Source organism: Notothenia rossii (assembly GCF_949606895.1).
Source record: "Notothenia rossii genome assembly, chromosome: 5".
Classification (NCBI taxonomy): Eukaryota; Metazoa; Chordata; class Actinopteri; order Perciformes; family Nototheniidae; genus Notothenia; species Notothenia rossii.
This window is the reverse complement of record NC_136903.1, coordinates 31627191-31647587: the sequence shown is the minus strand read 5'-3', so window position 1 is coordinate 31647587 and position 20397 is coordinate 31627191. Positions and strand designations below refer to the sequence as shown.

The 20397-nt window shown below is 41.7% G+C and overlaps 2 protein-coding genes across 6 annotated transcripts in view; one reads left to right on the top strand and one right to left on the bottom strand.

Moving 5' to 3' along the window:
- LOC307040623 (uncharacterized protein) overlaps positions 1-4236 on the top strand; it is a 27636-nt gene extending 23400 nt beyond the window's left edge. For 2 of the 4 annotated variants that reach the window (XR_013808544.1, XR_013808545.1), the window contains exon 3: positions 4101-4233. The gene's annotated coding sequence lies outside the window, so the exon portion shown is untranslated. Of the gene's footprint in view, positions 1-808; positions 3213-4100 lie in introns of those variants that run through there. The other 2 variants (XR_013808542.1, XR_013808543.1) reach the window with 2 other exon arrangements.
- On the bottom strand, positions 3806-18651 carry det1 (DET1 partner of COP1 E3 ubiquitin ligase). 2 transcript variants are annotated; one of them, XM_079683637.1, is made up of 9 exons: positions 18537-18651; positions 14791-15145; positions 13920-14186; positions 13156-13368; positions 12835-13058; positions 11301-11430; positions 10653-10843; positions 4793-4984; positions 3806-4622 (listed from the first exon to the last, which is right to left on the bottom strand). In XM_079683637.1, the coding sequence occupies exons 2-9, from the start codon at positions 15037-15039 to the stop codon at positions 4433-4435; spliced, it is 1656 nt and encodes a 551-aa protein (XP_079539763.1). In that variant the 5' UTR covers positions 15040-15145; positions 18537-18651; the 3' UTR covers positions 3806-4432. The 2 variants fall into 2 exon arrangements, with proteins under 2 accessions (XP_079539763.1, XP_079539762.1); XM_079683636.1 differs by having other exon boundaries at positions 18350-18631.
- Between the last annotated feature and the right edge of the window lie 1746 nt (positions 18652-20397).

Here is a 20397-nt window from a genome sequence, read left to right as displayed (position 1 = left end):
GATCAAAATATTAAAGTAAAGTAATGTAATTACTTTCCATTTTTGTTGGATTAAATCATTATCAAATGCTAAGAAAATAAATACTTTAGATAAGTAATATCTATATCAGACTTTTTCTTAATTCAGTGTATTATGTTTAAATAATGTTGCCTTAGAAAAGAAGAAAGCAAGATATTTATGATCCAAAATGTGTTCTCTGCTCAGAGATTTAATTTATAGCAACACCTGCTTTCATTAAGCATATTCAGGCAGTGTTTTGTACAACAACAATGAAATACATGAGCACATACTGCAGTTTAAAAAAGCAGAAATACAATCTGAGCTGCCAGAAAATGCTCTGTTCTGATTTATTACATACAATTGAGCTCACACACAGTATTTTATGAACATATAGGTTCACCCAGTGGATAAAAAAGAACAAATGAACCGTAGAAAGTGAAAACCATAAAGCTGATTCAGGCAGTAAGCATATAGATTCACACTTAGTATTAGCCTACAGAACAGTACTTCTTACAGAGAACAAATACAATTTACATTCTTCTACTACCAACACCACATGCTCTTTTTAGTTTTTAGTAACATTATAATCCTTGTAATCCCCGTTTTTGTAAAATAAATGTAGCAGTGATCTGATAACGTCTTTTAACTGTAAGGGAATATACCTGTAGTTACCGATATTTGTAACCTGATTATTTAACCCTGTTATATGTAATCCGTTAATCCCTGAGCATGTTAATGTGTTCATCCCTTCACTTTTGCACTTGGTAAAAGTGGGTTGTATTTAAATTACTTTGTATTCTTCTGGGTAACTTTAACCTATAAAAGTACATTATATCAGTTTATTCCTATTTTGTAATGATAATCTAAAATGTACCAAGGTACTTTCAACCACTGCTTGAAATTAATACAGGATCATGAACATACGAGCGGAGGTGCTTATTCTACGGTGGCCTTCAGGTGCCAACGCGCTACAACGGCCCAAAACACTTGCAATAGCGGAAATGCGCTGCACTTTCAAAATCGATGTAAATATAAAAACACAATTATGCCAAAACAAATGCAAAATAAGCATTTAATTTATGCAGAGCTTTGAGTGAACATGTTTCGTCAAATTGGTAAATGTTTTCTAAATGCTGTGCATTTGCCTGTGTTTTTTAAAATGTGCATTGTTTTTTAAACTGCTGCAGGTTTCTCCTAATGGAAATGTTTTGGGCAGTTGTAACACGTTTTTTTCCTGTCGGCCACCGTACAATTCCAGAGGACAAAACACACTGTCCTTCAATATGTACGCCTGTCTGTGCTTGCAGTGTGCACCCCTTCCTGCAATTAGCTGATTATCACAGCATGATGTCACACCAGTTTACACAAACACACTGTAATGACAATGACATAACATGGCCTCCTTAAGCCTTGATCCAGGCGATAGTAGTTACTGTGCTTAGCCAAACTAAGCAGCTGCGTAATGCACTCACAGCGCATTGATCCACACTTCATCTTGTTTTTTCATTCACCGTCTCTCAATAATTGTTTAATCTCTCCATCATCTGTCCACCTGTAAACACCTTCTTTCAAACCCCTGTTAGTGTCTCTCTCTCTCTCTCTCTCTCTCTCTCTCTCAAACACACACACACACAAACACACACACACACACACACACACACACACACACACACACACACACACACACACACACACACACACACACACACACACACACACACACACACACACACACACACACACACACAAGTCCACTATAGTGTGTAACCAGAGGCTTGGAGAACACTTAATCCCTCAGCATCTGCTCTCCACGACCTCTTGCAGCTGCTTGGGTGTGTGTTTATTTTAGCTTTACGTCTCGTTATTAGACATGTGTGTCTGTTTATGTGTTACATTTACACTGTATGTCACAGGTGACGGGTGTTCGCACATTTGCAAATGTGTTTATATCTGCACATTAAGCTAAGCAGATGTCCCTCGTTTTAGTCTCTGACACAGATGGTGCTGATATAAAAATGGTGATGTTATGAATCTATACACTGCAGGGGAACAGACTGCTGGAATCAGTATTCACATTAAATATGATGACACTTACAGTGTCTGCTATGTGTTACAGACTTACGTGAACATTATTCCAGGTTAATAAGGATCCATTGAGATATGCTGCGGGGGGGTTTGTTAACGTAAATTGATTATTAGGTTACGTTCAGTGTTGGGACTAACGCGTTACAAAGTGTAACGCCGTTATTTTTGTCAGTAACTAGTACTCTAACGCGTTATTTTTTTTATTCAGTAACTCATTTGCCGTTACTACATGGTGTGTTACTCCGTTGTTATTTTTTTTATATAGTCTCGGCTCCCAGACGTTGGTGAGCGGCGCCAACAGCGAGGCGAACAGAGATGAGAACTGTACTTAAGTACAGTCAGTGGCGGCACCAGGGTATGGCTGGGGTAGGCTACAGCCATACCAAGAAATGGCTTAGCCCTACCTTAGCCCGACCATGAAAAAGTATGTTAAAGTAAGCATGTTATTAATACGGATTGCGAAAATCTACCGGTCGTGTCCACAACACACAAACTGATCCTGCTGTAACAACAAGTGCACGTTACTGACGCAATATGGTTGATACCATTCGGGCTTATGCTAGAGGGGTGCAAGGAATAGTCTAAGTAGTGGGGGAGTTTTATACACTAGGTGTGGAAATTATTTCGCGTTATAATATCAGCGCGGCCGCGGTCAGATCAAAATGCCTCCGAATGCAATTTGAATAGACCTACAGCCAATCAGAGCAACGAAACGTTGGGTCTGCTCAGAGTCATAGAGATATAAGATTTCTCTCTAGGGATCTGGGTCTGCTGCCTCATGCATTACTGATACGTCACGTTCACAGTGAAAAGTCCCCAAACTCGCGCCGAGTGAATTGCAGACAGACAGCAGAACTTCTAGGATTAATTGTGATATAGTGTGCATGTCATTACATTACAAATACTGACTTGAGAACCACCACTGTATGGGTTAGCCCTACCATAGATTACCCAACAAAAATAATCTGGCGCCGCCACTGGCTGGGACTAAGCTAGTAGCCTAGCTAAAACCACAGACCCAGACTCATCCGACGCCACTCCAGCAAGAGTGACTCTGCTAAGCAACAGCGGCTGGATTTTAACCGAGGGACTGCTAGCCAGGGAAAATTTGATAAAGCCATTGCCAGGTATGTTGTAGAACACATGCAGGATATTTCTACTATTTCTATTGCTATTTCTTGATCAGCAGATTGTATTATTCTCCAATGCAATAACAGTACTGAAATGAAGGCTATAAGGGCATTAATGGGAGCCCTTTTTTTAAGTAACTAATGCGTTACTGTCCACAGTAGCGCGTTACGTTTGTGTGTAAGTAATCTGCAAAGTAACTGAGTTACTTTTGAAGTGATGTAACTAGTAATGGTAACTAGTTACTGGTTTTCAGTAACTAGCACAACACTGGTTACGTTACATGCAGTTTGATGTGAAAAGTACTGAATTGGCTGTTAGACAAAAGATGATTTTTTATCTGAGTAATATACACACAAACACACAGGCTTGCCTAAGGGCCCCACATGTGCAAGTGCCACAGATTATTAAGTCATTCTAAACAGCATAGTGGCCCAATTTGAGAAAGAAAGTTTATCCTGTCCAGTGTTCATATATAATTGCTTAACATAATATGGAACCACTAAAATAAAAAAGAGAAAGAAATACTAGAATGACTGTATCCCGCTGCAACCCTCTGCTTTTGTTCAAGCTATAAAGAAATCAACATGGCAACATTTAAACAATTTTATTGGCATAAAATATATACAAACGGCAATATGTAAAAACGTGTAAAAACAATATAATATAAAATAACCATTTTCCCCATCCATGTGGAAAATAAAAAGATTGTTGGTTGGACAGCTGGTCATGGACCAACTGCATGAGCAGAATGTGCAGCTTTCAGAGCACAGTGAGGGAAAGAAAAACACCTGTGGTTCGGCTACCTACGGCTACCACCTCTGTCGCACATCAATCACTCTCTCTACATCTCCATTTACACTTATTCCAGCCTCTCCTCCCCACAGGTCCCTCTTTGTTCTGTGGAGAAAGGGGGAAAGAGGAGCGTTGCCGACGAAAGGAAAAAGGCAGAATTGCTGCCTTCTCGCGGAGGGGGAGGAGCAGGCGGAAGTGGAGTGACCACTGTGTGATGGAAGGGGGAAAGAGGCGAGGAACAGTGGTTTCCATCAGGAGGGTGCGGGGAGAGGACCGCTGATTTCCCTGGAGGATGAGAGGGGGGACTAACAGAACAAACTGCGATGTGCCTCCTGATTGTGTTTGTTGTATTGCCACCTCCTAACAGAAGTCCTCCAATTTGATTCCGAGTGTGACTTTGTTTGCAGTGCCATGCAGGAGCTGGTCATGCGCAGACATGCCTCATGTGGAAGTTGACCACGTACTCTGCGTTGGTGCGCTGCACAGAGATGGCGAAGGGTTCGAAGGGGTGGAAGGTGAAGGCGACCAGGCGTCTCACAGCGTGATTCACCGGCCGACCCAGAAGGCCCGCCTGGATCTTAAACTTCAGCAGGCCAGAGTCCCGTGCATAAAACCTGTTGGTTGAGGGGGTACAAAGAATAGACATTACATTTTTTATTTATTCCAGACCTTTAGTTTCTGAGGCATCAATATGATTGAGATCAGTTTTGCTTTCTGCCGTTTTCAGAGAAGGGAGGAGCAAATGTAATACACCCACAATGCATGACCCTGATGGAGTCTATACCTGATGGGGTGATCTCCGCAGGTCTTGGGCCTCTCCATCACTGACACCCACTTGTCATCGTAGCTGAAGAGGGAGAGGTCGAGGTAAGGACTGCTGCTGTATGACTGGGCGCTGATGGGCAGCTGACCCAGCAGCCGACGCACCGCCTCTGTGTGCCCGCCGTATTTGGCGTTCACGATGGTGTCCTTGAATCTGAGGGGCAGAAAAAAACGGACATCAGCATAGTATTCCTTAGATAATATGCAGCAATGTGGCCGAAATTCACAACAAAAGTGCTTGTATTAACCTTTTCAACTGAAATGAGTTCTAGTTCTGTTCTGCGGCTAGTTCAACTTGGATAGCACTTTGGTACCATTTTGTCTTTCCACTGACCAGAGCCCAAGGGCAGCCACGTCATGACGTTAACGTTGCTGCAACGCCAGCATGAATATCCCTCATAGCAACAACATGTCGACGGCATAGCTGTGTTCATGTTGCTTTTAGACTTACAGAGGTAGTTTGAATTGCAAGAACAAAAAATTAACTGCTGTTGCTCACGTGAATCTCCAATGTATGCTGCTCTCAAATATTGGTTTTGGTCAAGCATATTATTGTTGGCGCAGTTAAACCAATTATTTGGTGCTAAAAGCTAAAGGGCTGCTGCAGTGGACATTTGAATGCGATAGTGTTTACTGTTTATGTTAAAGGTCCCATGTCATGGCCATTTCCACTGATCATAATTCCATTGTTGAGGTCTACTAGAATAGACATATTGTGCAATTTTCCAAACTCACATTGGTTTCTCATACAGCATTTCTGTAAACTACGTGTATTCACTGAATTTCACTCTCTGCCTTTAACGGCTCGTTGGAGCTCCAATAGCTCCAGACCCCCCCAATAAGTGTGGCTTGATATGGAGTAAGAAAAAGGTTGATAAACGCTGTGAGAATGGGTCTGCAGAGAGAATTTCGCCACGACCCCAACTGTCTGTTACCAGCCTGTAGCCAGTGAGGAGAAATCAGCAGAGCTGCGTGCACCGTGTGTATGAGTGGAAGTCCGTGGATTGGTTAATTTCGACCAATCAGCCTGGTCATAGCTCTGGGCGTGGCTACTGGGTATTCAGACGTCACAATGCCCAGGAAGAACATGAGAAATCTCCAACGAGGCGTTTTGTGGAGGTATTTTCTGTGTTACGGCTCCTACACACGGCGGCGTGCGTTGTCGCTTGCCGGCGGGGGGGGCTGAAACTCGACCAACAACCAATCACATGAATCTCCCGCCCCAGACACACAAGCACGCGGTTTGATTGGCTAGAGCTTGTACTGGCATGTGATTCGATTGGCTGACGCCTCCGTCGAGGCGGCAAAAGTAGAATATTGCTCTACTTTTGCAGCGAGCACTGCGAGAGAAGCTACGCTTTGCTCCCACAATGCAGTTCGGCGAATCGTGACGTTACCCCATTCAAAGTGAATGGGCAGAAGCATTGAAGCGGCAATGCACGCCGCCGTGTGTAGGGTCGTTAGAGTTTTACTCCCTACAGGGTGTACTTTGAGGGTTTTGACTCTGCAGACCGTTTACATGCATAAAAACCTTCATAATAGGGCTGCAACGATTAGTCGACATAATCGACGACGTCGATCATAAAAATTCGTCGACGCAGAATTTGAGTGTCGACGCGTCGTATAAAAACAATCAGAGAGCCGGTAACGTTAATTCAAAACTGCGCAAATGTTCATTTGTAACTGCAATGCACTACAGGAAGTGCTGGGGGCAGTATACTCTCCATTGTCTGCCATGACTGCATTCTGTACTAACAACAAAGAAGAAAGAATACGAACGATGGCGGAAAGGAGAGAGAATGAGGGTGATGAAGAGCTCAAAAAAGCGAGACCGAGAGTTTCGAAAGTGTGGGAGTATTTCACAGACGACAAGCCAAAGAAGTCAGTGAAATGCAGAATTTGTAAAGGGGAATTGGCATTCCACGGCAGCACTACAGTGATGCACGAGCATTTAAAACGCAAGCACCCTGGAACCGTGAGGACTGCTACTTTGGATCATGGGTAAGTTTGAGCAAGTTAGCCATAGTCATGTTTACGTTAGCTTACATGTTGGAAAACAGAACGTCTCATGGTTAATGCTTGCTAAGCAAACGCTATTTCAGTTATGTTGAGGCTGCGTGTCCACCAACGAGCTGCTAAACAGCGCCAAGCTTACAGCGTAGTAGAGCACACTAGAGCTTTATGGACGCTGTAATTAATTCCAAACTTAAAATAATAATTAACAAGGGTCTGCGAAATGACAAGAATAAAATGCGATTGAATTGATCCTGGGACTGGACAACAGGGTGACATTCACAGGTGTGCAGACTTGAGGTAGAACATGCACTGGAGCCCGGAAAAGGAGCCGTGCCCACAGGAAGCAGAGATGGAGGGTGTGACAGAAATAATCGTTAGATTAGTCGACTAATCGAAAAAATAATCGACCGATTAGTCGACTACCAAAATAATCGTTAGTTGCAGCCCTACTTCATAACACACAAGGGGATGGGTAATAACCGGAAAAGCATGACATGGGACCTTTAAGCATTTGTCTTCATTTACTGGCTAATTTGTACTTCCAAGAGACTAGCAGTAACTCTGTTCTGTCCATATTTTTCCCTATTTCCACTCCATTCTTGCAGAACTGCGGTTCCTTTCTATTCTTGTGGCAGTTCAATGCCTTGTGAGCTGGGTTTACCCTAGCCAGTTCTAAGTGGTTCAAATCTGGTTTACTAGATGTGCGCCCCAGCTTTTAATTTCTCCTCTGTTTCTTCGTGACAACAATTTTCACCACTCTAAAATCCAATTCTAAGCCCTTTTCCTCGCTTAAAGTATCCTTTATTTTCCCTTCCTTCCTCAACCTTCCCCTCTGCCTGGTCCTCCGTCTTCACCTTCCATGGAGGATTTTGTCACTGACGATGGCGAGTCGAACTGCCAAATTCAATCACGGCTCCTCCAGCCATGCTGACTGTCTTAATGTCTGTCTTCTATCTCATGATTAAGTCTTAAAACTCCTTCCGCCTCCAGGCGATCGCTGCTGATCCGCTTCCCTCCCTAACCACCTTCTTCAAATCCTCTCTGACATTTGGCTGCACACCATCAGGTACAGAGTTTTTTTCTTTCACTCAGAGAAGACCTTGCAGTTTGCCTGCACTGTTCTCACTGAAATACGTTGAGTTTTGGCATTTGAATTCAATCATCTTTTATCCGTACGTATCACGTTCGGTCACAGCTTGATTACTGTTTGGTCATTTGGTCCAGTGCTTCAATTTGATATTATTCAAAGATTACAAGGAGGTCAAAATAAAGTGATTACTCTTACATAAGTGTAAAAGACATGCATGACAAAATGAGGTCGAACTATGATTTTACTGAATTTGTTCAGATGTGTAATAGCAAGGGTTAGGATAGACAATCACCAAAGATATTATGGGATAGATTTTAGGGTTATGGTCTCGGTATGCTTAAAAATAAATTCCCATCATGTGATGGTCCGGCGCTTCGATATGTCTTAAAAACGGCTGTTGCTAGTAACAAGAGACAAATGGCGCCATCACGCTGAACATTAGCCGCCTTTAGCTTAGCGATGACACCATGATTTACCGTAGTTATATGCACATTAGGGTGAGTTAGCTTTTTACCTCTTCCAGTTCCCTTGCCTCACTCATTATTTTAATTTGTTACACATTTTGTTTAGATGCCTGGAATAACATTCCAGGCATCTTAATGTGGTAAACAAAGTCTTTTCACGTTTTGTTATAAGAAAATATATAAGTAATTACAGTGGAGGAAATCATTATTTGATCCCTTGCCGATTTTGTAAGTTCACCCACTTACAATTAAATGTCTATCATTTCAATTGTATGTTTATTTGAACAGTGAGAGGTAAACAAAGTATTTTCGCGTTTTGTTATAAGACATAAAATATATAATTAATTACAGTGGAGGAAATAATTATTTGATCCCTTGCAGATTTTGTAAGTTCACCCACTTACAATTAAATGTCTATCATTTAAATTGTATGTTTATTTGAACAGTGAGAGTAAGAATATCAAAAAGAAAATCCAGAAATTGACATTATATAAAAGATAAACATTGATTTGAATTTAACTTTGGGAAATAAGTATTTGATCCCCTTGCAACAAATAAGAATTCTGTCTCCCACAGACCGGTTACACAAGTCCTTTTCCTTTAAAAAAGTACTCCTTATATCAACTTGTTACCTGTATAAAAGACACCTGTCCACAGAATCAATCAATCAGATTCCAACCTCTCCACCATGAGCAAGACCAAAGAGCTGTCTAAGGACCTCAGGGACAAGACTGTAGACCTGCACAAGGCTGGGACTGGCTACAAGACCACCAGAAAGCAGCTTGGTGAGGAGGACACAACTGTTGGTGCCATTATTTGGAAATGGAAGGAAAATGGACATCAATCAACAGCCCTCGCGAGGTCTGGGGCTCCACACAAGGTCTGGCCCTGGGGGTATTGATGAATGATGATGAGAAAGGTGAGGGATCAGCGAAGAACTACACGGGAGGAACTTGTTAATGATCTCAAGGCAGCTGGGACCACAGACCCAAGAAAACTATTGGTAACACACTACACCATAATGGATCAAACCCTGTGGTCAGATGATACCAAAATAAATATTTGGCATCAACTCGACTCACCGTGTTTGGAGGAAAAGAGATGCTGACTATAACCCCCAGAACACCATCCCCTCCGTCAAGCGTCAAGTGGAAACATTATGTTTTGGGGTGTTTCTCTGCTAAGGGGACAGGAGGACTTCCCTGCATCGAGGAGAGGGTGGACGGGGCCATGTACCGTAACATCTTAGCCCATAGCCTCCTTCCCTCAGCCAGGACACTGAACATGGGTCATGGATGGGTCTTCCAGCCCGACAATGACCATGAACATACAGCGAAAGCAACACAGGAGGGGCTAAAGAAGAAGCACATTCAGGAGATGGAGGGGCCAAGCCAGTCTCCGGACCTTAATCCCATAGAAAATCTGTGGAGGGAGCTGAAGCTTCGAGATGCCAAGCATCAGCCTCAAAACATTCAGGATTTGGAGAGGATCTTCAGAGAGGAGTGGACCACAACCCCTCCTGAAATGTTCAGCGTCTGACCTCTGTGCTGTCCAACAAGGGCTTCTCCATCAAGTACTAAGTACTATTTTGATCTTTTATATAATGTATAAAACTCTCACAGTTCAAATAAACCTACCTTTAAAAATAAAGACTGTTGATTTCTTTGTAAGTGGGCAAACTTACAAAATCTGCAAGGGATCAAATACATATTTCCTCCACTGTACCTCACTCGTAAATGTCTGAAGCTTCAATTAGTCTTTTATGCATTGGTTGCTAAAAGTGACTAAATGAGAAATACTAAACATCATCACGCCGAACATTAGCAGCCTTTAGCTTAGCGGTGGTCATACATAGTCATGTGACCGTGATGTCGTTTTTTGGAGTCTTACGTTAGCTACTTACTTTTAGTGACAGCATTTATGCTTTTAAAATCATGAAAGGGTGTTAATATGTGGATATTATCCTGCTGGACAAAACATGTAAGTATCGTAAACGTGCCAGAGTTATAGTCTGTGATATTCCAAAAAGACTTCCAGGTCGGCCTACAAAATACGTCATCAATTCACCACTCAATGATAAATGAAAGGATGATATTTTACATTTACTTCCATTCCAAGTTGTTTATGTTTGTTGCCTTTTTTGGATTTAGTATCACATTTTTGACTATTAGTATGTGGACCCCAGGAAGGACAGACAATTCTCATGCTTGTGCAAATGCGGATCCTAATAAAGAAATGTCTCTCCTCAGTACCTTCTCTGGACCTGCCGGGCGTAGTTGTTGGACGAGGCGGAGCAGGGGAACTGGACGGCCTGGCTGTGCAGCGTGGCGTTTCGGAACAGGTCGCAGAAATTCTCAAAGAGCTCCAGCAGCTGGTCGGAGGTGTTCTCAAAGACGGCCAGCACCTCTGTAGAAACCATATTGTACACCACGAAGAACGACGGCTGTGGGGGGGAGAGAAGAGAGGAGGAAATATGGAGTGAAAAGGTAGTAGTCAGAGAGCTGAGATTTTAAGTAAAGAATATATTCATTAGATCCGTCTGGTACTATATGTGGTTTGTTGCCAAGCATATATCACAGCAGTGCAGAGAATCTCAAGAGGAAGGTGTCCATGGAGACCTGAAAGAGGAATCCCTGTCATGCAGCACAAACAACAGAAGACACGAGAAGCAGGGGAGAGTAACAAGGAGAACACAGGGAGGAATTCAGGTGTGTGTGTGTGTGTGTGTGTGTGTGTGTGTGTGTGTGTGTGTGTGTGTGTGTGTGTGTGTGTGTGTGTGTGTGTGTGTGTGTGTGTGTGTGTGTGTGTGTGTGTGTGTGTGTGTGTGTGTGTGTGTGTGTGTGTGTGTGTGTGTGTGTGTGTGTGTGTGTGTGTGTGTGTGTGTGTGTGTGTGTGTGTACCTGCGAAGGGTCGGTGACTCTGAGTGTGACCACGTCTTCGCTGGTGTATTTAATGAAGAGGTGATGCTCATCCAACAGCTGCATCTTCCACATCCTCAACCTCCTCAGCTGATCAAAAAACTGAAAGAATCTGAAGAAAGACCACAGAAACAGAGTATCTCACATTAGCATGTCATGGAGAGGTGCTTGATAGACTCAAACTGTGTAAATATGTTTGGTAGTAAAAGTCCAGGAATGTTTACCAGGTTATGACGAAGTAGCTGTTTTTTATCCTACTTTTGAACAGCCTCACATGCCTCTTTTTCACAGCTGTAGTTTCCTGAAGCTTACTGAATGTATTACTTTCACAGTGCCTGTGTAATGTAGTAAGTGTGCTCACTGACAGACTGTGGCACCTTATCCCAAATTATTCCCCCCAGAATATATATAAGAAAAGGAAAAAGGATCTTGTTAAGGTAAACAAAAAAACGTTAACTCCTGGATCCCTCTTTTATTTGATATACGTTTAAATAATTTGTCATTTGGATTGTCTATGTTGTAGTTGTATTATTTTGTATTATCTCAGACAACGTCTATCGTCCTGGGAGAGGGTCCCCTCTGGCTTTTTTCAGTGTTAATTGTGGGTGTTTTTCCTTGTATGTTGTGAGGGTCTGAGGACAGCGGTTGTCTTATGCAGTGCACATTGTAAAGCCAAATGTGTAATTTGTGATATCAGGATATATAAATACAATTTTCAATTATTTTATTTATTTTGCAGAGCCCTTAAATTGAACATCTTTTAATTTTAAGTCAAGACTAACTAACATTTATTTTTTACTTTATAGAAAAGCAAGTAACCATCATTTTCTCAGTTGCAACCCTAAATGACACGACAAAACCATTTATTGATGAATCATAGATCGTACTGTTCGGGAGTATACTAGTGGGGATGAGAGAACAAAGGAAGTAAAGGTCATTTGTTTTTATTTATTCACCAACGCAACAGAAAAGAAAAACAACAACCCAATGACCCTGTGTTGCGGTTTCCTTGTGTTTGAAAATTCAATTTTTTCCAATTACATTTTTTTATCCACGATTGTACTAAATTGACTAATCCTTCCAGTTATTGGGAACCGACAGAAATAAAGGAATGTGCAAAGGGAACCTTGTGTTTCATGAACGTTTGGGTCAGATGAATGAACCAATAAACAAGCTGGAGTGAAAGGTGACTTTACAAAGGTGCTGCAGCTCTGCTCTCCTCAGATAAACACTGCCAGAGAGTCAGCTCAGGAAAAAAACAGAAGGATTTCCAAAAGAGAACTCAATAATAAACCTGTGGCCTCCACTGTACCGGAATGGGGAAAATCCAACCTGTTTCCACTGCACCTCTGCACGTGTCAACCTACCTGGTAATAAACCTGTTTCTGATTCTGCCTATCATACACAAGATAATGTGTAGTACTCAAAACGTTACGCTAAGGCTGTGAGGTTTAACCTGTTTAAGCGGCAAAAGATAGATTGAATAAAGTAACGACTTTGAAAAGTGAGAGTTTACCTCCTCTTGGCAGTGGCGCTGCCGTCCTGCTCCGCCCTCCTCCACAGGTAGACCAGCAGCCTGTGCTTGAGGGAGTTGATGGTTTTGTCAGTGTAAAGGCGGGGGAAGCCCGGCTGACTCTCAGCCTGAGCCTCAGTGTAAACTGCTGAAAGAGTCAGGAGGTCGTCCTCGTAACAGAACCGCCCGATAGTCCTGACATCCAGGAATGTTCCCTCTGGAGTCACCTGGAAGGAAATGAGGGAAGAGAAACAATGAAAACCCTCCTATGACGCTCTAGCTTTAAATTGATTTGGAGCAGATTGACATTGTTAATCTGCTCACCTGGAAGACGTGTATGGTCTGCTGCTGGACCGACAACACTGCCAGGATGTTCCTGTACAGGTAGAGGCCCTGGTTGTGGGACAGGATGATCTTATCACACTTAAAGGAGCGGGTGTCACACAGCCGGCCAGTGTGGAGGTCAATGATGTGGAGGGAGTAGTCTTCCAGAGGGGAGCGGGGGTTGGGAGTCACAGATTCGTTGTTCCGGTACACCTGGAGGGAGATGAAACATAGATGAGACTAAATATTTAAGGAAATTTGAATACGTTTGATTTTATTTCCTTTTTGTATTTTATTAAGAGGGGAAAGATCAAAATCACTATCAGAAATAATGTATTCATCCTGGGGGAAATTGGGTTTTATGACAGCTGTTCCATTTTAGAAAAAATGTAATAAAAGATAAATTAAAGAAATAATATGTATATAAACATAAGAAGGAAGTATCTACAACGAAAAGATAAAATAAAATGTCTTATAAAGATAAGAATTTAAAGAAAAATGTCAAATAAAGATAACATTTTACAAAAAAAGAATACAATATTATATAAAGATAATGGCAGGATATTGATATTGGATTATAATTTTCATGTGTAGTGAGTTTGGGGACTCGTCTCTAGCTAATTCATTAAAAGCACACATATTATAATATATTATAAAAGCACACATATTATAATCTTAATCTTTCAAACCATGCTAAAATATGGTTGTTTTAATTATTTTTGAGTTTCCCAGTACATATATAGTTAGTGTGATGGTGTTTTTACCTCAAAGAAGTAGGGCGGCGGCTCCTCCGGGACGTACACGGCCGACCCGACGATGACGTAGCGGCAGTCGTCAGTGAAGAGGCTGCACTCCCGGTTCAGGTGTTCTCCGTTGGAGGCCACATTAGTGACGTGGAGCAAGGAGAAGAAGCGCTCGAACAGACGGCCCCGGATGTTGAGGGAACGCTGGTCATTGGCCGTCAGGAGGGTCTCTCCCTCCTGGCCCCTCAGCAGGTCCTGAGCTGCCTGGCAGCCTTGATATTCATAAATCTATGGGAGGAACATGCAGAGAGAACATTTTATTTCTTTGTCTCAGGTAAATGGGTTAGTCAGAAGTCTGTTCCAGTCTGGGTGGTTTGCTTTTGAGGATTGGGAGTTAAACTCATTCAACTTAATTTTTTGATTGGGCGAATAAATAATCACAGGATAGGTGAAGAGAAGTGCAAGGTCACATACAGTATATAGCCTAAAGTAAGACGGATGAAAACAAATTCAGAAAAATCAACTCATATAAATAATAATCATTCAAAACATAAAAGATAAATAAATTGATAAATAAAACAAATTAAAAAGAAAAATAATTCAGTTAAATTAAATATGGATAATGGTTGTTTGGTGTGTGAGAAATATGAATATAAATAATAATATTTTGTTTTAAAAGGATTAAAAATATAAAAGATACATAATATGGTAAATAAAAAATACAATTATGAATACAACTAAATTAAATAAGGATAATTTATAAGTGTATGGTTTTTTGATGTGTGCGAAATGTGTGAGGAGACAAGGGAGACACACAAAGTATTGGGGGAAGGTCCAGATCAGCTCCAATGTAGAGGAGGGAAATATGGATGGAAAAAAGTTAGCGTTTTACCTCCAGAGAAGTCTGGTCTGAGGAGAAGGCGATGAAGCAGCGTCCATCTGGTGAGAACTTCCTCAGGAAGCAGGGGGGCTTCTCCACGTTGACCACAGTAAAGTTGGGGAAAAGGTTCTGGTGGAAGCAGCGGACTCTGTACCAGTGAGCTCCGGGGCGGCCCGAGCAGATCCTCCGCCTCTCGAGACGATGAACCACGTTCTGATTCTGGATCCGCCTGGGCTTCAGAGTTTGGATTTCCTCATCCATCGCTGTGATTAGAGGGTGATCTAAAATCCTTCTCAGAAGGTAGATAGACAGGAAGCCGGTACGTAGAAACGACTACATCACAAGGGCACTCCTGTTATGGTTTTTTCTGTAGAGAGGAAAAAATACTTAGTTGTTTTTTTCATCAGTTGAGAAATAAAAAAATTACTTGCTGAAAACACAGTAATACATTACAGTTTTTATAACAGATATACTGTTTTGCGTAACAAAAACATATAACTACATATCTTATTAGCCATTAAAGTTAGTTTTTCTTGTATTTTTTTTTCTTTCTTACATATACATAGATAACTTATCCCTGCATTTTGCATTAAATGTCATAAACCTTAAGCTGTTAATTTGTCGTTGAATCTGCGAAAAACAAAATATTTGCTATTTAGGCAAGTTTGAAAATGTCCCATTTTTATAAATGACCCCAAAAAATCCTTTGCTTTCCTTGACAGCTGGTCAGAGAATGTAAGCATCTTCTTGAGACTGAGACAACCAGATTTGCTTTTATGCAAACCAGAGAAAACACCAATAGATTTCTAAAGAATTCTTGTTTTCAGGTGTAAATCTACGGAGCCCCTCAAGGGAAATTAAAAAAAGAAAGTCGGGATAACGGGTTAGTCTCTCGTGCGCACGAGAGCGTTTCTTGTGAGCACGAGAAATTAGCCCGTTATCCCGACTTTATTTAATTTTTTTTTGAGAAAGTTACCGGTGCGCCAAGGAGGAAGTGGAGCGCACAGGAGACAACCATTTTATTGCAGACTGTTATGTTTATGTGGGGACATGACAGTGCATACATTATTTGAGATATATTTCAAATTCAGATTTAATTTTAAGGACATTTCGGCCAGGGGTGTAGAGCTATTTGTTTAAGCACCGGATTAGCAAACAGGAGAGTCTGTGAACCAGTCTGCTTTGATCTATAAATTAATGTCTGTGACTCTCAGTCCACTAGGTCCACTAGGTCCACTAGGTCCACCGTTTCCCCGCAGCGAAGCTCCCCCCCCGTTGACAGTTCACTAGCCCCCGCCCCCGTTGACAGTTTACGTGGGCTGGGCTGGGTGAGATTCCCGGGCTGATTTTTAGTCCCAGTCCGCCCATCATGCCTTGGTGACCTTGGTTAAAACGTAACAGCCAGTCACTCTTTATAGCTGTTCGAATGAAGGTAAACACAGTGTAGGCATTGCGTAAAAGGTTAAAAGTAAAAAGTGGGTGTTTCTCAATGTCGAGGAAGGCTCCTCCAGAGCCACTATTTCAAGCATACTATGTCATCGAGTGCCGCCGAAGGACTGTTCCAATGTCCAGCATACTTGGAATTCTACCGAGGCCAGCGTACTTCATAGCAAGAAATTTCGAGGCTCCACATGTGTAGACTCCGGTCTTAAAATCCCCACAAAGCTTTGCACACGGACCTATTTCCAAATCTTTGGCGGAAATCGCTCTCCATTTAAGGCGGGGCCACGCATATGACGCACACCAGCACACCTGTTACACAGCGTCCACACGGCAGCGTGCGTTGAAGCTTGCCGGTGGGCGTGTCTGAAACTCGACCAACAACCAATCACATGAATCTCCCGCCCCGGACACACAAGCACGCGGTTTCATTGGCTAGAGCTTGAACTGGCATATGATTTGATTGGCTGACGCTTCCGTTGAAGCTTCAAAAGTTGAACATTGCTCAACTTTTGAAGCGAGAAACGCGAGCAAAGCGAAGCGACCACAATGCAGTTCGGCAAAGCCTGACGTCACCCAATTCAAAGTGAATGGGCAGAAGCGTTGAAGCTTCAGCGCACGCCGCCGTGTGGACGGGCCGTTAGGCTGTTCCACAATTCTTCGTTTTCCGAGGCTAGGAAGGATTCTCGCCTCGCTTCTGAAGCAAGTGAATTGGAGGTACATGTGCTACCAAGCAAGCGTCCTCGACATTGACGGCCCGTCCACACAGCGGCGCGCGTTGAAGCTTGCCGGCGGGCGTGTCTGAAACTCAACCAACAACCAATCACATGAATCTCCCGCCCCGGACACACAAGCAGCGGTTTGATTGACTAAGCTTGTACTGGCATATGATTCGATTGGCTGACGCTTCTGCCGAGGCTTCAAAAGTTGAACATTGCAACTTTTGCAGCGAGCCACCCTAGCAAAGCTCTGCTTCGCTTCCCACAATGCAGTTCGGCGAAAAGTGACGTCACCCCATTCAAAGTGAATGGTGAAGCTTTCAACGCACGCCGCTGTGTGGACGGGCTGTAAGAAACACCCACTAACCCGTTATCCTGACTTTTTTTTCCTCTGTTTTTTCATGTCCCTTTAGGGCACATGTGTCAAACTCAAGGCAAGGGGGCCAAATCAGGCTCGTGGTGGATTTAATTTCAGCCTGCAGGATAATTATTTAATTACTATTAGATCTGGCCCTCCGGTATATTGCACGCACACCTTCACTCAATCCTGAGGGTTTCCTCAGCTCAGAGCCTGAGCCCAAACATTGATGAACTTGCACCCAAGATGAGATGCCAAGTATCTGACTTGAACTAGCATCACAAAGCAGCACACCGAGTTTCAATGGATATTTCCTGTTGCACTTTTTTTCTTGCGACAACAGGGTATGTTTGTTTTTTTCTTTGAGGGGAATAGTTTTTTTGAAGCTGTTGTTGGTCTTTGGAAAAATGTAATCCTAAGAAATGACTCAGGTAGCAGATAGAGCCATAAGAAATGAGTGCAACTGATTATTTAATGTGTAATGTTGTTTTTATAGGCAATAATTTAAGCTTTGTTGATTCCAGGTTTAATATGTGCAATAAGTTCATTCAATAAACATTGAACCAGTCCGGCCCTCGACTAGTACCCATTTTTTTTATTTTGGCCCACTGTGTATTTTAGTTTGACACCCCTGCTTTAGGGGCTCCGTATAAATCAGAAAATCTCCCTGTCAGCCTTTTTTTCAGTGTCCTCTAAAACATATGTTGCATAGATCAGTGTCAGACTGAATACTTGAAGACTTTACAGTTTTGAGTTTCAGCACTGTCACTTTTGGAATTGGAAAACAGTTATCAATTTCCTGAGCTTCAAGCTAACTGATTTTTAATGCACATAACCTTAGGAGTGTAGCTAAGTGAGGATATAAAAGAGCACAGAAACACAGAATAGTCTTTAGCAGAAATAGGAGCCAGGATCTTCTCTTTAAAGAGTCAGGTGTGATTCATTGCAGGGCTAACACCCTGAGAGGTGTGTCATTAGCTCAGCCAACTCGACAGTGAAGAGCAGATACCGCTAAGTATAACACTAAACCGTGAGAGGGTACAAAGTTACTCACATGTAGTATTTAAAAGCCAAATGTGAAGCGTTCTGGTCCTCCAAGTTCAGCCTGCTCTGTTAGCAAAGCAGCTCAAGTTTGGCTTACGAGCCCGACAAGTTACAGTTAGCTAGCTCCTAACAGTTAGCTCACGTCACTGGGAAATGTCCAAATACATTTTTAGTTATAGTGAAAAAGTGAGTGTCACCTGTAATCACGTTTCTGTTAATATCCAACTGCATGGACCATGTATTCGTCTAAAAAGCCGCTATGTTTGTTGTGAGTGAGCCGTAAAGGAAACGCAGAAGAAGCAGAACAGGAGGATAGCAGGGCTGTTTTTAAACAGCGCCACCACATCCCCCAGATGTGAGCTGTGGTACTGCAACCTCAAATAAGATCGATAGATAGATAGATGGATATATAGATAGATAGATAGATAGATAGATAGATAGATAGATAGATAGATAGATAGATAGATAGATAGATAGATGGATGGATGGATGGATGGATGGATAATAAGATAGATAGATGGATAGATAGATGGATAGATGGATAGATAGATAGATAGATGGATGGATGGATGGATGGATGGATGGATGGATAGATAGATAGATGGATAGATAGATTGATAGATGGATAGATAGATAGATAGATAGATAGATGGATGGATGGATGGATGGATTGATGGATAGAAAGATAGATGGATAGATGGATGTATACTTTATTGATCCCAAATTGGTAAAAAAATATTGTGTTACATGAGCAGCAATGTGTTTAGGCATCAACATATACACTTTTTTGAACAAAGTATAATAAAACAAATAAATAAACAGCACATTTTAAAAATATAAACATAATTGCATATATCACAAATAATACACTTACATATAGGCCTACAATATATAAAATAAAAATATAAAATACCTGATCGTATATCAGGTGTATACAAATGTAAACTCATCATTAGATCCACAAAACTTAGAATTTACTTAAAAAAAACGTGTATAAAGAACATTTACAAAGAATCCGACTATTATTAACCAAAAAGTAATCTTTGCAATTGTCCAAGACAGGACCATAAATAATGTGATTCAAAGACAAGTTTTGCAGGCAATGATCCTTTGGGAAATGCCAGTCATGGACTTCAAGCTATAAAGCTTCAGAATAAATATATTAGAAAAAAAGGTGATCAGTTTTTCAGCAAAAACGTTTTAAATAATGGTTTAAGCCCAGTTTAACACAATAAGTGTTCTAGGAAAACTTAAGAGATACATACATATTTTTATTGGTGTGTTGGTTTTAGAAAACAGAAATAACCTCTCCGAAATAAACGATAGGACAAATATAGTGGTGGCGGCAGTAGCTCAGTCTGTGGGACCTGGAAACCGAACAGTCACCGGTTTGGACCAAAACAAATACGGAGGGTGGACTGGTGGCTGGAGAGGTGTCAGTTCACCTCATTACATTACATATCACTTGTAAGACGTTTTTATCCAAAGCGAGAATAGAATATTCGATAATTTCTGCAATAAACCCTAATGGAACTGAAAAGAATATGCTCTAAATGTAATTCTGACGCAAAGTAGCACTGAATACAATGTGAAGTACGGAATTGCAGGTGAAAGGTTACTATTGGTCACATATATGAGTCAAACATACACCTGCTGATTCCACTGAAGCGCCAATTTGCTGATCAGCAGGTGGGTGCAGGTGAGTGCTCCAGCAAACTTGGAGCATGACTGTTATTTCTTTAACTAAATTGGCAGAGAAAAAGCACAGAGCATTAGCCACTGTACCTACAGTGTATGAAACTGTCTTGTTTGTTTAGTCGTTTAATTTATTTGTTTATGACAGCATTTAGCATAAGTAGAGACAAGGTGACCTGCGTTTTTGCTCCACATAATGACGGATAATTAAATTATGATTATCCAATTTCTTATGAGGAACGTATTGAGAAAAGCTTTATGAAAGAAGAAGACAAATGTTCGCAGTTGCATTGGTCTTGGAAGACTGCTAATGGTTCTTTGTGCAATTATCCCTGACCGCGGGGTCTCCATTGAATGTTGTAA

Excerpts from the sequence above, each read along its gene's own strand:
- det1 (XM_079683637.1), bottom strand. The coding sequence starts at position 15,039 with ATGGATGAGGAAATCCAAACTCTGAAGCCCAGGCGGATCCAGAATCAG. Across the intron at positions 10,844-11,300 it reads GAGTCACCGACCCTTCGCAG|CCGTCGTTCTTCGTGGTGTA; the intron begins GTACACACACAC and ends TCCCCCCCACAG. Across the intron at positions 4,623-4,792 it reads TGCGGAGATCACCCCATCAG|GTTTTATGCACGGGACTCTG; the intron begins GTATAGACTCCA and ends CTCAACCAACAG.